The sequence below is a fragment of the Mastacembelus armatus genome, chromosome 1 (assembly GCF_900324485.2).
Source record: "Mastacembelus armatus chromosome 1, fMasArm1.2, whole genome shotgun sequence".
Lineage (NCBI taxonomy): Eukaryota > Metazoa > Chordata > Actinopteri > Synbranchiformes > Mastacembelidae > Mastacembelus > Mastacembelus armatus.
The window spans coordinates 5,816,312-5,828,825 of NC_046633.1; the positions used below are offsets into that span (position 1 = coordinate 5,816,312).

Here is a 12,514-nt window from a genome sequence, read left to right on the forward strand (position 1 = left end):
AGCACAGTTGCCTCACAGCAAGAATGTTCCAGGTTTGAATCCTTTTCAATCCTGGGGCCTTTCTGTGTGGAGTTTCCATGTTCTCCCTGTGTCTGAGTGGCTCCAGGTTCTCCAGCTTCCTCCCACGATCCAAAAACATACATCCAGCATGTACCCCACCTTTCGCCCAACGCCAGCTGGGATTGGATTGGAGGGCTGAAGGCACATTGCTTGTTTGTAAGCACCTTGTATGTAATTTACAACTTTAATTACCTCAGTCAGCTGCTGCTTTTTAGAGATCACACAAAGTCACCTATTTTCTAGTTATATCAATCATAATCCTGACCGGAGACAACATGAAATAGGATTACACCTGCCCTGCCTACACACCCCTACAAGCACATTCAATGAGGAGGCACTAATATGGTTGTGTATGATTTGTGTCTTGGTCACTTCATGGCTAATCAAACTAGTGATGTGCCTTCAATCCTTTAACATGACAAAAGAAATCAGGTGACTTAACATCTATCAGCACATTGTCACCAGGGAGTTCCTGAACAACTGAGCAGTGTATGTCTGTGTGAGTGCTGTCCATGTGCACAAGTTGTGTAAGCTTATTACCAGCACCTCTGCTCAGAGGAGGAGATTGAGGTTAGTCTAAGCCCTAATCCTTGTATACCGCATGCTTGTTACCCAGCAAGCACTACAAAATCCTGACCCTGCCTGACTGAGAAAGACACACAAACGCGTCACTGCATTTTCTCTGCCTCCTTGCTTACTGTTCTGCTCATCTCCACTCGTCCTCTCTCCATCTCTCTCAGCAGGAGGTCAGAGGGGAAGGAAGAGGAGGAGGAAGTGGTGCACATTGTCGTAGTTTTCAAGTCGTCATGACAACCTCACACCCTACCATCTCCAGACCTGTGTTGCTGTTGCCACAGTGACTTAAGCCCATTCCTTCTCTGTTCCATTTGATTAACCAAATTGGGCTGATAAAGAAGATTGATCCAAGAGAGCAAAACATCTTGTGAATGGGACAGTGGATCATACACAAGGACACTGATCGGAGAACAGGAAGGCACAGTGTGCTGGGAATGCTGTGGGAGTAACACTGGATCGTTGCCTGGAAACAGCACCATGCCAGTACAGCAGATAACAGTGGTTCCATCCAGGGAGACAACCAGTAACGACAAGAGCGTTCCTCATTCCAAAGACAAAATCGGGGTGAGTTTCTGACCCCTTGACACAAGCCACAGAAGTACCAGTAAGAGCTCTGTAGTTTTTTAAATGTTATTTGCAGTTAGGACTTAACACTAGTGTAAAGTTGATCAAATAACAGAGAAAAGATACAGAGTTATTTGTGTAGTCCGAAGATAGAAGTCATTTGATTGGTCCTTGAATCTTAATTGTGATGATCACAGAGGAAATTGCACTTGTGTGTTAACCTCTAGAATCAGCTGACAGTCTCACAATCACTCACACATGAAGTCTCACTGATCTCTCACTCGTGTGGAGCTTTCATCTGCATTTTTTGAGCCCAGCTTTGCATCAGAAAATATCTTGTCATTGAACATCACAGAAAGTCACATCAATTCACCTCATGTATCGTCACTTATAAGGCTATAAATTGCTTTTCTCACACAGCAGGAGGGATTCAATGGTGCAATATACTACATTTATTAAATGTTATGCAACAATCAAAAGACCTGTATCTTAGAGTTGCAACTGTTACTAGATTTTTTTAATACTTATTCTAATTTAACAATCCTAGAAACTAGGAATGCTAACGTTAAAAAGTGTTTTTGGTCATGATCCTGATGCCAGTCCATTACTCATCACTGCAGTGTCCAAAGTGTCTTTTTTTTGTTTGTTTATTTACCTAAGTCTTACAAAAAGTTTCTTTTTTAAAAGTGATAAAACCAAGAAGGCTGCACTACAAACTGTTACAACAATAAAACAACATAAACAATATACGCAGGTTAAGGCAACTGTCACAGACCGCAAAACATTATAAAACATCCTGTTGGGTGTTCTGTTTGTCAAAAGGTTTAAGACTCTAACTAGTTCAGCTCAACTTCCCCTTTTTAGATAATATCAAAGCTCTACCAGTCCCCTGTCTTTACAGCAATATCAGTGAGAACAGACACTTTGCATGGGTGGTTAGATTGCACCATAAGAACTTCACATTTTCCTGTCCTAGCTACCACAATCGTGGCCTAATGGCTAGAGAGTCGCAACTTTCGGGTTACAAGTTGCGATCGGGATCGAGTCTCAGGATGGTGGGGTGGACTGAATACCACTTTCACGACCGACCGAGCACGACCAACTACTCTGCTGCAAATGGCTGCCCACTCCGGGTGTGTGTTCACTGCTGTGTGGGTTAAAGGCAGAGTATACTAGACATACTTGACAAAAATAGTTACTTTCACTTTCACTTGGGCAGGGTCAGTCAGTCTGCCTCATAATTCAGCTTGACTCTTAATCACACGTTATGTACAACAGGCAGACAGCCCCATCCCATACACACACTCATCTGTTGCATTTTTAAAGTATGTTAGAAGAAAGGCTGAATTTAAGGGTCTTTTAACCTTTTCCAGGCCCTGAAAACCTTTTAGCCACCAACTAAACAGCTTCATATCATGACAGGGTAAGTACTGGGGTTTTGCATGAGCACACTATATAATATGCCAAAGCTGGAACAGTACTGGTTAGTTCATTATAATAAAGAGTCAGAATCTGATAGTTGTTTAGAAGGTAGAAGCTCAGGTAAGTGTGATGCATGATGTTGGCTCTGAAGCAGCACCTTATTACCATTGAACTGTAAGTTGAAGCTTATATAAACCTCCAGTTCGACAGAGCTGTCTTTCTGTCTTGTGAAGTTTGGTTTGCACATAAATGTTTTCAGTCTTCTAGCTGGAAGAGCTTTGTTGCATCTCACACTTTCCAGGCTGGTAATTCAGGGCTTTGGATGTGAAGTTACAGCTTCTTTGCTTGTTGTGAGGACTAAAGATACAGATGAAAGAGATCTGGGAAGGAGTCACTGTACAAGGTCCGTGTATCTTTTGGTAATTTTTCCGTTCGAAAGCGGGTTCGATTAAACAATAAAACCAAGTGTTTATTAGATTTTCGTTTTAAAATACACAAATTAAAATTGAAATACAAGCTTCTCTTTTTCCTGGGTCTAAAGGGGATAAATGAAATTGAAAAATAAACTCTATGTAGCATAACAAAATACATAATAACGAAGAGGCAAAAACTAAGAAAGGGCCATTTTTTCATTTACAGAGACCGGATGTTGTAATTTCTTCTCCTTCTTTCCGGCCGGAGCATTGTCGCCCCCTGTTGTTCTTTAAGTAGAATGGTGCCTGTGTTTGTGACGTCATTGTAGTTTCTGCATACATGTCCGTTGTTGACGGTAACCGTTGCGGCCATGGACCAATACGCCGTTTTTCGAAACAATCAAAGAGTGTGTCTTAGGGAGGAAGACATCACTGCGGAAAAACTGCGTCGCATCTTTCTGTTAAATAAAAGTCATCTGAAGTAGACTCCACAACATAGCTAGTCCTGCTACTGAGTACTCATTGGCTAACATTAGCCTAATGGAAGTGCTATTCACTATTCCACGTATTTTATTTTGTTATTTATTATTACATTGTTGTTGTTTTTAATTGTTACATAAAAACGGCGTATTGCTTACCGTCAACAAAAACCGGAAGTGTCTGCAGAAACTACAGTGACGTCACAGATGCGGTATCCATTCTAATTAAAGAACAGCAGCAGGGGTCGACAATCATAAACATATAAAACACTAATTTGTATTTTATATGTCTATGGCGACAATGCTCCGGCTTCAAAAAAAATGAAGAAGAAATGACAACATCCGGTCTTTGGAGATGAAAAACGACCCTTTTTTCGTTTTTGCCTCTTCGTTATTGTGTATTTTGTTATGCTGCATATAGAATTTCATTTAATCCCCTTGAGACGAATGAAAAAGAGAAATGGCTTGTATTTCAATTTTAATTTTTGTATTTTAAAACGAAAATCAAATAACCACTCGTTATTTAATTTTCTATATCTGCCTTTGAATGGAAAATCCAATGACCAAAGATACACGGACCGGTACAACTATAGATGTTGTATTTTTACTAACAATTCAAGAGCGAAATGGTTTTTTGTTTTTTGTTTTTTTTTTTTACTCCAGTGTATGTCAGTAGGCCTGACTGATCCAGGATTGATGTGCATACATGACTAACCTGCAAAATACATGTTAATTTGTCTGAACAGCTGGTAGCAGAATTTATCAATAATTGCATGACAGAAATGACAGTCTCTCTAAACTCCTTATATTGTGTTTAACTTGTTGGTCTTGGGTAATGACATCTGAACAGATGCCTCAGATATGTGCTTCTATTTTTGTGTCAGGTGCAGATTGTTCCTGCTAAAACAAACCGTGTTGGCTTTATCACTGACGCACGGTCGAAAGGAGCGTCCGAGCGTCCGAGCCGCACGACAAATCGTTTTCAGACCGCTGTGCGATGTCGTTCTCATATGACGACGATTCTGCCGTGTTTGCATTAGCCGGGAGGTCCGTTGCATGAAACCCAGCGCTACCTTGCCCTGCGCTAACCAATAACAGGACCACGTTACATCACGTGACGAGCTGAACGCGTGCACGCTGACCGTACTATACACGTCAATGAATAACACTGACCCCAAAACAAGGAAGGGTATATAGGGCTAATAAAATGAGAAGAGCTCTCTAATGGAGATGGGGAGGACGAAACAGATGCTGGAAATCTGTACAGTAACAGCAAGAATGTAAAGATCATGTTAATTCTGGTATAATGTAAAGAAGTATACTGTACTCAGACTTTCAGACTCGAGAGTTGGCAGCTAAATATCAGCTGTTTGTTTTGTTTGCTGGTTTATTTGTAAGAAACAACCAAGATCCTCTAAATTAAAATGCACTTTTTTGACGTTTTAAATTTAGAAAAACTAGAAATAGTCAAATTTGATTCCAAACATACTATTTCAGTAGTTTGCACAAACTCAGAAAGTCACTGTCTGTGATTTTCTATGAACAACACAATTAATGCATCTCTGAAATGGGAGGTATCATCAGCTACATCTTTTCAGAAATGCAAATTCGGACTAATGGACACATCTTCTGCAGATTCCTATACTGCTGAAAATCAAGTGCCCAGCTGTAGGCTTCACAATTGAAGTAATTTATTTATTCACGAGTTTATTGTTTTGAAAGTTTGGAATAGTAAATTGAAACAGTGGTTTGTCACTTTTTTGTCTGCTGTTATAAAGACATTAATGTGTAATTACCGTCTTGTCTTGTTAGATCCGAGGCCACAGGTGCTTGTGTCCATCTCTTCTAACACCCATTGGAGGTTTTTTGCTTTGACTCTAGGCAGGACTGCTGATTTAAACCTGCCTGTCAGCAAATCCCTTGATCAGCTTAGTTGATGCTGTCCTCCCCATGTCAGTCTCTCCCGTTTATTTCACCAGTTTGTACACAATGTAACCACAACTGTGTTCATATGTGTGAGCTGTTACACGCAAGCTTTTGTTTGTTTTTGTTTTTTTCGTATATGTCAAATACACAAGAGATTCCAAAGTTCATAAATATCCTCTGAGATACATAAATATCATAGCTTTCATTGTATGAATGTCCACCTCCACACTGTTAAACCTATAGTATAGGTATTGTACAGAATATACCAAATCTTTACAAACAAGAATGGCAGTCCTCTAACATATTAACCACACACCTCAATGTAAACAACATTGTTATTAAAATAAAAAAAATCAGAAGTCTACATTCGGTGCTACGGACAATAAGGAATAAAAAGAAATGGTTTGATTTTCTAATTAAATTACAAAAAACAATCAGACTTCTTTAACGTTTGTTTCTGGATCAACTGTTGGCGTATGCTATTAAAGCGTATCTTCTACTTTCACTTCAGATCATTTTCCACTGCCCACTCACAGCCTCACCAGACAGTTGATAGTTACCTTGCTTGTCCCTGTTCCATGTTTGGTGGTAGATCGTGGTGTGTGTGTGTGTGTGTGTGTGTGTGTGTGTGTGTGTGCGTGTGTGTGTGTGTGTGTGTGTGTGTGTGTGTGTGTGTGTAACAATGAAAAATCTTCATGGAAAAAATTGGTTTTATTCATTATTTTGTGTCAAGCTGAAAAAATATTTATTTGTGGATATGTCTTGATAAATTACCCTAAAACAGACAACTTGTCAGTTGCTTTTCTACACAGATTACCATCTTGTGATTTTGACATAAAGTTTCATTTTGTGTAGAATAGAGGTTTTGCCCAATCTTAAGCTGACCTTGTTTAACCCACTGATGCACCCATTTTATTTTTTAAGGTGCATCAGAGGTTTAATTGAACAGTATCTGAACAATAACTTTGAAAACACATGGTTCAAATACCGGGAAAGTGATGCTGTGGTTTACCAGTATTTGCATTTGGTAGCTCCCACATATCGTTGTTGATGCGTAAATGAAACTGAAAAACTTTGCAGGTAGTGGTTAATGGTCGGGCTCAAGGTCTAAATGTGGAGTTCAGACAATCAGCCCTCTTGGAAGTTTTAGCAAAAGTGCTTTAAGTTGACTTTAAATAGAGACACATTGACTTGTGCACTTAGCAGGACAGGTAATGGGATTGTCTGGCTTTACAGCAGCTCAGGTCACAATTAAAAAACAAGGACACGTGGCCATGCGTGACTCCTGATGCTGGATTTTAAAGAACAAACACAGGACCAGCCATCACTGAACACTATACAATACACTGAAGGTGTTAAACCATGCTTCGTTTAATTATATTATTTTTCTGGCTAAGTTTAAGCATTCACATTTTTTTTATGCCAATGTCGATGCTAATAAATGTACCAATATTTCTCACATTTCATTTATATTGGAATTTATTTGTAAGAGAACTTAGAATTAAAAATGTAATTTGCAAAATTAATCACACTGAAATGTTGACATTAAGACACCCTTTGCTTCTGAGTTATTGTGAGTGCAATGCAATAATATTTTAATGTCATAGTATTATATCTGGAGTTGTTTGCCAGAAAGATTACTGGTAAGATTACTAATTTACATTGCTTGCCATTAAAGCATCACATACTTTGTTTTTGAAAGGATTTTCTGTATCTCCTACAGGGGAGGAAGGTTTCTGGGCGTTCAGGGAGTCGATCCAGCAACATTTCAAAGGTAACCGTTTAATATCAGAGAGTGGAAAGTGCCAAACGCAAAGGTCACAGTGCATGTGCAGCACCATTGACAAGCTCAAACAATTATAAATCAGGAGGACGTTAACAACTAGGTAATGTAAAACGCCAAACAACATAATTAACAAGCTCCTGGAGGCCATATCAGAACTAATAAGAGAGTGAATACTGCCCAGAAATACATACTATAAAATGTATTCAGTTCATGTTTATTTATCACAGTAAGAGTAATAGCAATCATTCTTTTAATTATGGACATTAGAAAGCAATAATTTAAATTGATTATTTTACTCACATAGCAACATGGAAGCTTATTTGAGTCTGTTCATTGTTTCAGGCCAGCAGCTCTACAACAGGACTAACTGCAGCCTCTAGGACATCAATCACTCCATCTTCTCAGGACATATGCAGGTAAGTCCAGAAGTTTAGTCCAGAATTACAGTTAACTTGGCAGAAATTTTAAGACTGATGTTCCTTGAATATGTACAAACATCTCTTTTAAGCCAGGCACCAAAACAGCCACAGTTCCCTCTGTGATATTAACACAGTTTAAAGCTGAATTGAAGGCCGAGTTGGTTTTAGTTTGCCACAGCTAGAGGATGTAACCAAACTTTAGTTGATGCTGAAATCCAGTGGTGCTCACATTGCGCAGTCACTGAGGTGAAGCTGGTTAATTGCAGAAATGGGATTCTTTCAGGTTATTACATTGACCGGTGGAGTAGGTGTCACTCTGACAGGCTCAGTCCCATGGTCGAGGCTGAAAGGACACTGTTTTCATTAGTAGTATGGATAAATAACATATATATGAGTGCTTGAAACTCCATTTGTCACCTACCATATTCAGTCATTCCATATTCACATTCATATTCATATTGCATTCTTTTTATCTAATCTGATAATCAGACTAAACTGTCATTTGTTTTTACTTTAGTCTGGCCATGTCTTTGTCAGCAGTTTTCTGTCTGAGGGGGTTTTTATTTTCCCTGAACAGTCAGAACTGAGTGATATATCCATGTTGGCAGTATCACAAAACCCATGGCAGCAGTTGCTTCAAGCCTTTGATAAAAATGCCAGTTTAAGAGTAAGTTTAACAGTCTCAGCTTTTAGGGATACTGGTCAACGGCAGTTAAAAAGCTTGAGTCAGAAGAATTACAATTTTTTTCACCTTAATAATGAATAGACCTACATTTATTTTCCCAGGTTGGGAGATATTTCTACCTTCACTTCATTACACTGCAGCTGAATGGCATTTGGTTTACAAGCTCAAAACAGTGACATACTGCATCATTTCTGGAATTTGGGTGAACTGACCTTTGTTTAGTTAATGTCCCTAAATCTATGTCCCTTTGACCTTTATTCACCTTGCTTTTACACATCTCCATCTCCATCTCTGTGTGTGTGTGTGTGTGTGTGTGTGTGTGTGTGTGTGTGTGCGCGCGCGCGCATGTGCGTGTGTGTGTGTGTCTGTGTACACTCAGTTCTGGCCATCTGACCCGTTTAGAGGAGGATGCTTCTGAATTATACATACACAACAATCACACACGCACCTCTGCAATGACAGTCACCAGCACCAGCACAGCTATAGGCTCATCGGCTCATGCCCAGAAGAAGCAGGTGAAGCGACGTTATCAGCGCAAGAGGAGCAGCTGCACTGGCTTTGAAGGTGTGGAAACCAACGGCAAACAAGAGCAGACGGACCGTAGCGACCGCAGCCTCAGCTCTGACCGCGGCGAGATGGGGGAGAAGAGGGAGCACTCCATAAAAAACCGTAGGGAGCTCCCCCTTCGCCTCCGCTGTGCAGGTGCCCTTCAGTCTGATTCCTCCTCAGAGGATGAGGCCTGGCGTGAAGCCCGCAGCTGGAGCAAAGAGAAAGCCAGAAGAGCTCGTCGCCGCAGTGGAAGCAGCCGTGAAAGGGATGGGGTAAATGGGGATAAAGGAGGCAAAGACAAAACAAACATGGAGTTGCAGTCGGTGGGCTCAGATGAAGGAAAGGAGAACCAGCCTCTGGTGGAGGACAGCGCAGGCCTTAAGAAACGGCACAGCAGCCGTAGCTCAAAGAACAAACACTGCCACATTTCACAGAGGGAAGTCTCACAAAGCAGAGAGAAGCCAAAGAGCAACAAGTCTCACAGTCCAGGAGGCAGCTCCTCACTGGCAGAAGGTGGAGAGGAGCTGATCACCAAGAGGTACCATGAAAAGGGGTCAGGCCATGGAGACATGTCAGTGCCCACACCAGAGAAACACTGCAATGTGAATGGAGGCACACAAGAGCCCTGCTCTGATGACTCTGAGCTGGAGGTCTGCAGGTTAGTGTGTTGGTGTACAAATGGATCATTAAGCTCAAGATCAAGTTTATGCAAAAATGTTGGGGTTGCAAAAATAGAGACTACATAAAAACAGTATGGTAGCTGCACATCATCTCTTAATTTACGTAGTGGGTGTGCATATATTTTGTGTGTAGGATCTGCCACTGTGAGGGGAATGATGAGTGCCCATTGATAATGCCTTGTCGCTGCACAGGAAGTCTGAGTTTCGTCCACCAGGCTTGTCTCAACCAGTGGATCAAATCCTCAGACACTCGCTGCTGTGAACTCTGCAAGTTTGATTTCATTATGGAGACGAAGCTCAAACCTTTACGTAAGGTATGCACACATTCATAAATCTTATTCGAAGCTACAAATAAGGATCTACTACTTCAGACTGGAGTGCCAGGATGTAATAATAAGCTATTTCTGTCTCTCCCTTTAACCTTTTTCACTGTGTTAACTTGCCTCTTATCCCCTCTCTGTCTCCAACCCTCGGTCTTCCAGTGGGAGAAGCTACAGATGTCGAAGAGCGAGAGGAGAAAGATCTTCTGTTCGGTGTTGTTTCACTTCATAGCAGTAGTGTGTATGTTGTGGTCAGTCTACACTCTGGTCAAGAGAACCGCTGAAGAGATTAGACTTGGCAAGAATGGTCAGTACTTTTCCAGTTCCCCGTTTCACGTGAAGTAAAATTTTACATTTTTCAGTTTTTAGTTTTGATGAAACTATAATATAATTTGCAGCAACTTAGAGGTGTGATATAGAGTTCTTGTAAGACACTTACTTTCAGCATTTTTCACCTAATACCAAAGCCTAATACCAAATGAATTTCATATAGACTTCTGAGATACAACTGTCTCAGTTTATAAAGAACCCCAGACTGTCTTTCTGCACGTCAGATGTAGTTCTAAACTCCACAAATCTCTGCTTTTAGACAAGTTTTTTATATTCTTGGAGAACTACATATACTGTTTAATACCTAATTTAACCTATTGATGGATTCACAGAATAAAATCACACATTTTGCTTTGAAATAATTTGGTTGCCATGTCAGTTACTTAAAAATAATTTATTTGATTTATAGATAATATTGTTCAGGGGCAGCACGATTCATTGGTGGTTAGTGCTGTTGCCTCACAGCAAGAAAGGTTCCTGGTTTGAAACCCAGCAGGGGCCTTTCTCCAGGTACTCTGGTTTCCTCCCACAGTCCAAAAACATGTATGTCAGGTTGATTGGTGACTCTAAATTGCCCATAGGAGTGAGTGTGAGTGTGGGAGGTTGTTTGTCTCTATGTGGCCCTGTGATGGACTGGTGACCTGTCCAAGGTGTACCCCTGCCTTTCATGCAAATAGAGCTGGGATCCCTGTGACCCTAAATAGGAATAATAAAGGCAAATGCTGTGGAAACGTTCACATAAAATTCAGATAATAATAATAATAATAATAAATTTTATTTCATGGCGCCTTTCAAAGTCTCAAGGTCACCTTACCACGGCCTCAGTGGATGATAAAGTTCATCCATTTTCAACAGTCTACAAATGGATTTGCATATTGGACTGATATAAACTGAAACCAGTGTTTATGGGAATTAAGGTGAAAGGTAGGAGAATAGTTTCAGTAATGAAGCTTATGCAGTTTTTGATTAATGGTCTAAGACATGATAAAATCACCAGTATGTTCCTTAGAGATAATTTGATGCCTTTCTCTGCATAGGCAAAAACAGACCTGTCAGTGTTTCTATGTTTGTTGTGTTCAGTGATGGTGTGGTGTGTTGTGCTGTGATTATAGTGTGGTATTCTTATGTTGTTGGATCTCAGATTAGAAACAGAAAACATTCACTCAGTTGCCACTTTATTAGGTAAAGTTGTGCGATAAATTCTGCATTCATGTTGGTGATAATGTTCCATTTTTGGTCAATCTTTTTCTGAGAGGTGTTTCTATTTAGCCTAGCCTTAAAATACAAGAGGTGGAAAAATATTAGAAACACCCAAGTATAACATGATAGAGTTTACCAGCACCACAAATTAAATCTTCCAATACGATCTTGAAGTCTCAATAGTTTCAACAAAATTGGAACATTATCACTTTAATGGAGGGAGGGTTTATTTGGATGGCCTGTTGGATTAGACTATTAGTTTTAGCTAAGTTTACTTATTAAACTTGCGAGTGTAGATGCATGTTAAAGCACTTTATATATATTTATAAACATGAATATATATTTATTCTATGTGACAAAAATATAACATAGAAATAATAAAGAACACAGAAATAAAGAGAAATTACACTCACTCTTGGTTGCAGATTTATGGAGAGTTTCTCTTCTGAAGTATTATACATCACAGGGTAAGCACAGCACTTCACACACACCAGCCATCATGATCTGTCACACATCCTGCTGGTGGACTTACACCCTCCATGTGTTTGTGTTTATATCCCCAGGTGTGCTGGAGTGGCCCTTCTGGACCAAGCTGATCATGGTGTCCATAGGCCTAATAGGCGGCCTCATCTTCATGTACATCCAGTGCAAAGTCTATCTGCAGCTGTGGCGCCGCCTCAAGGCCTTCAACCGCATCATCACTGTGCAGAACTGTCCTGAGAAAGACCTGCACAACTCTCAGGTTCAGACCAGCACCCTTGCCAACGGCAAGCATGAAAATGTGGAGGTACCAGTTAGTCCAGCTCCAGAGATGGATTCTGACATGTCAGTGGAGGCTGCTGTGGCCCCCGCTCAAAATCCTGTCTGAGTGATTCCCATTCAACTTGGAAAAACATTGTGAATCACACTATGCTCATTCAACACAACTTGATGTGATCGTGGTATGGTTTAGACAGTATTTTAATTAGTTCTTCTCAGCTCCTGTGATTACTGATCTTGTGAGATCACTGACCCACTCCTCAGTGATCAAGGAAAACCGAGAGGCTGAAGGGCTGCAGTGAATGTGCAAAAGAAGCACGAGGCAGGATAGAAAATGGAGAAAAAA

At 40.4% G+C, this 12,514-nt stretch overlaps 1 protein-coding gene across 4 annotated transcripts; it reads left to right on the forward strand.

Annotated features, from left to right (window-relative positions):
• Positions 1 to 812: 812 nt before the first annotated feature.
• marchf1 (membrane-associated ring finger (C3HC4) 1) lies at positions 813 to 12,482 on the forward strand. 4 transcript variants are annotated; one of them, XM_026302962.2, is made up of 9 exons: positions 2,199 to 2,333; positions 2,574 to 2,623; positions 7,164 to 7,214; positions 7,569 to 7,642; positions 8,710 to 9,537; positions 9,693 to 9,873; positions 10,042 to 10,186; positions 11,835 to 11,876; positions 11,973 to 12,482. In XM_026302962.2, exons 5-9 carry the CDS (start codon positions 8,786 to 8,788, stop codon positions 12,275 to 12,277), a joined length of 1,425 nt encoding a protein of 474 aa, XP_026158747.1. In that variant the 5' UTR covers positions 2,199 to 2,333; positions 2,574 to 2,623; positions 7,164 to 7,214; positions 7,569 to 7,642; positions 8,710 to 8,785; the 3' UTR covers positions 12,278 to 12,482. The 4 variants fall into 4 exon arrangements, with proteins under 4 accessions (XP_026158744.1, XP_026158746.1, XP_026158747.1 ...); XM_026302963.2 differs by having other exon boundaries at positions 2,323 to 2,351; XM_026302959.2 differs by lacking the exons at positions 2,199 to 2,333; positions 2,574 to 2,623 and adding an exon at positions 813 to 1,200.
• Positions 12,483 to 12,514: the final 32 nt, after the last annotated feature.

Bases quoted from the DNA above. Each gene is read 5' to 3' on its own strand.
- marchf1 (XM_026302959.2), top strand. From the start codon at position 1,114: ATGCCAGTACAGCAGATAACAGTGGTTCCATCCAGGGAGACAACCAGT. The intron at 1,201-7,163 runs GTGAGTTTCTGA...TATCTCCTACAG, and splicing joins ATTCCAAAGACAAAATCGGG to GGGAGGAAGGTTTCTGGGCG. The intron at 7,643-8,709 runs GTAAGTCCAGAA...GTGTACACTCAG, and splicing joins TCTTCTCAGGACATATGCAG to TTCTGGCCATCTGACCCGTT.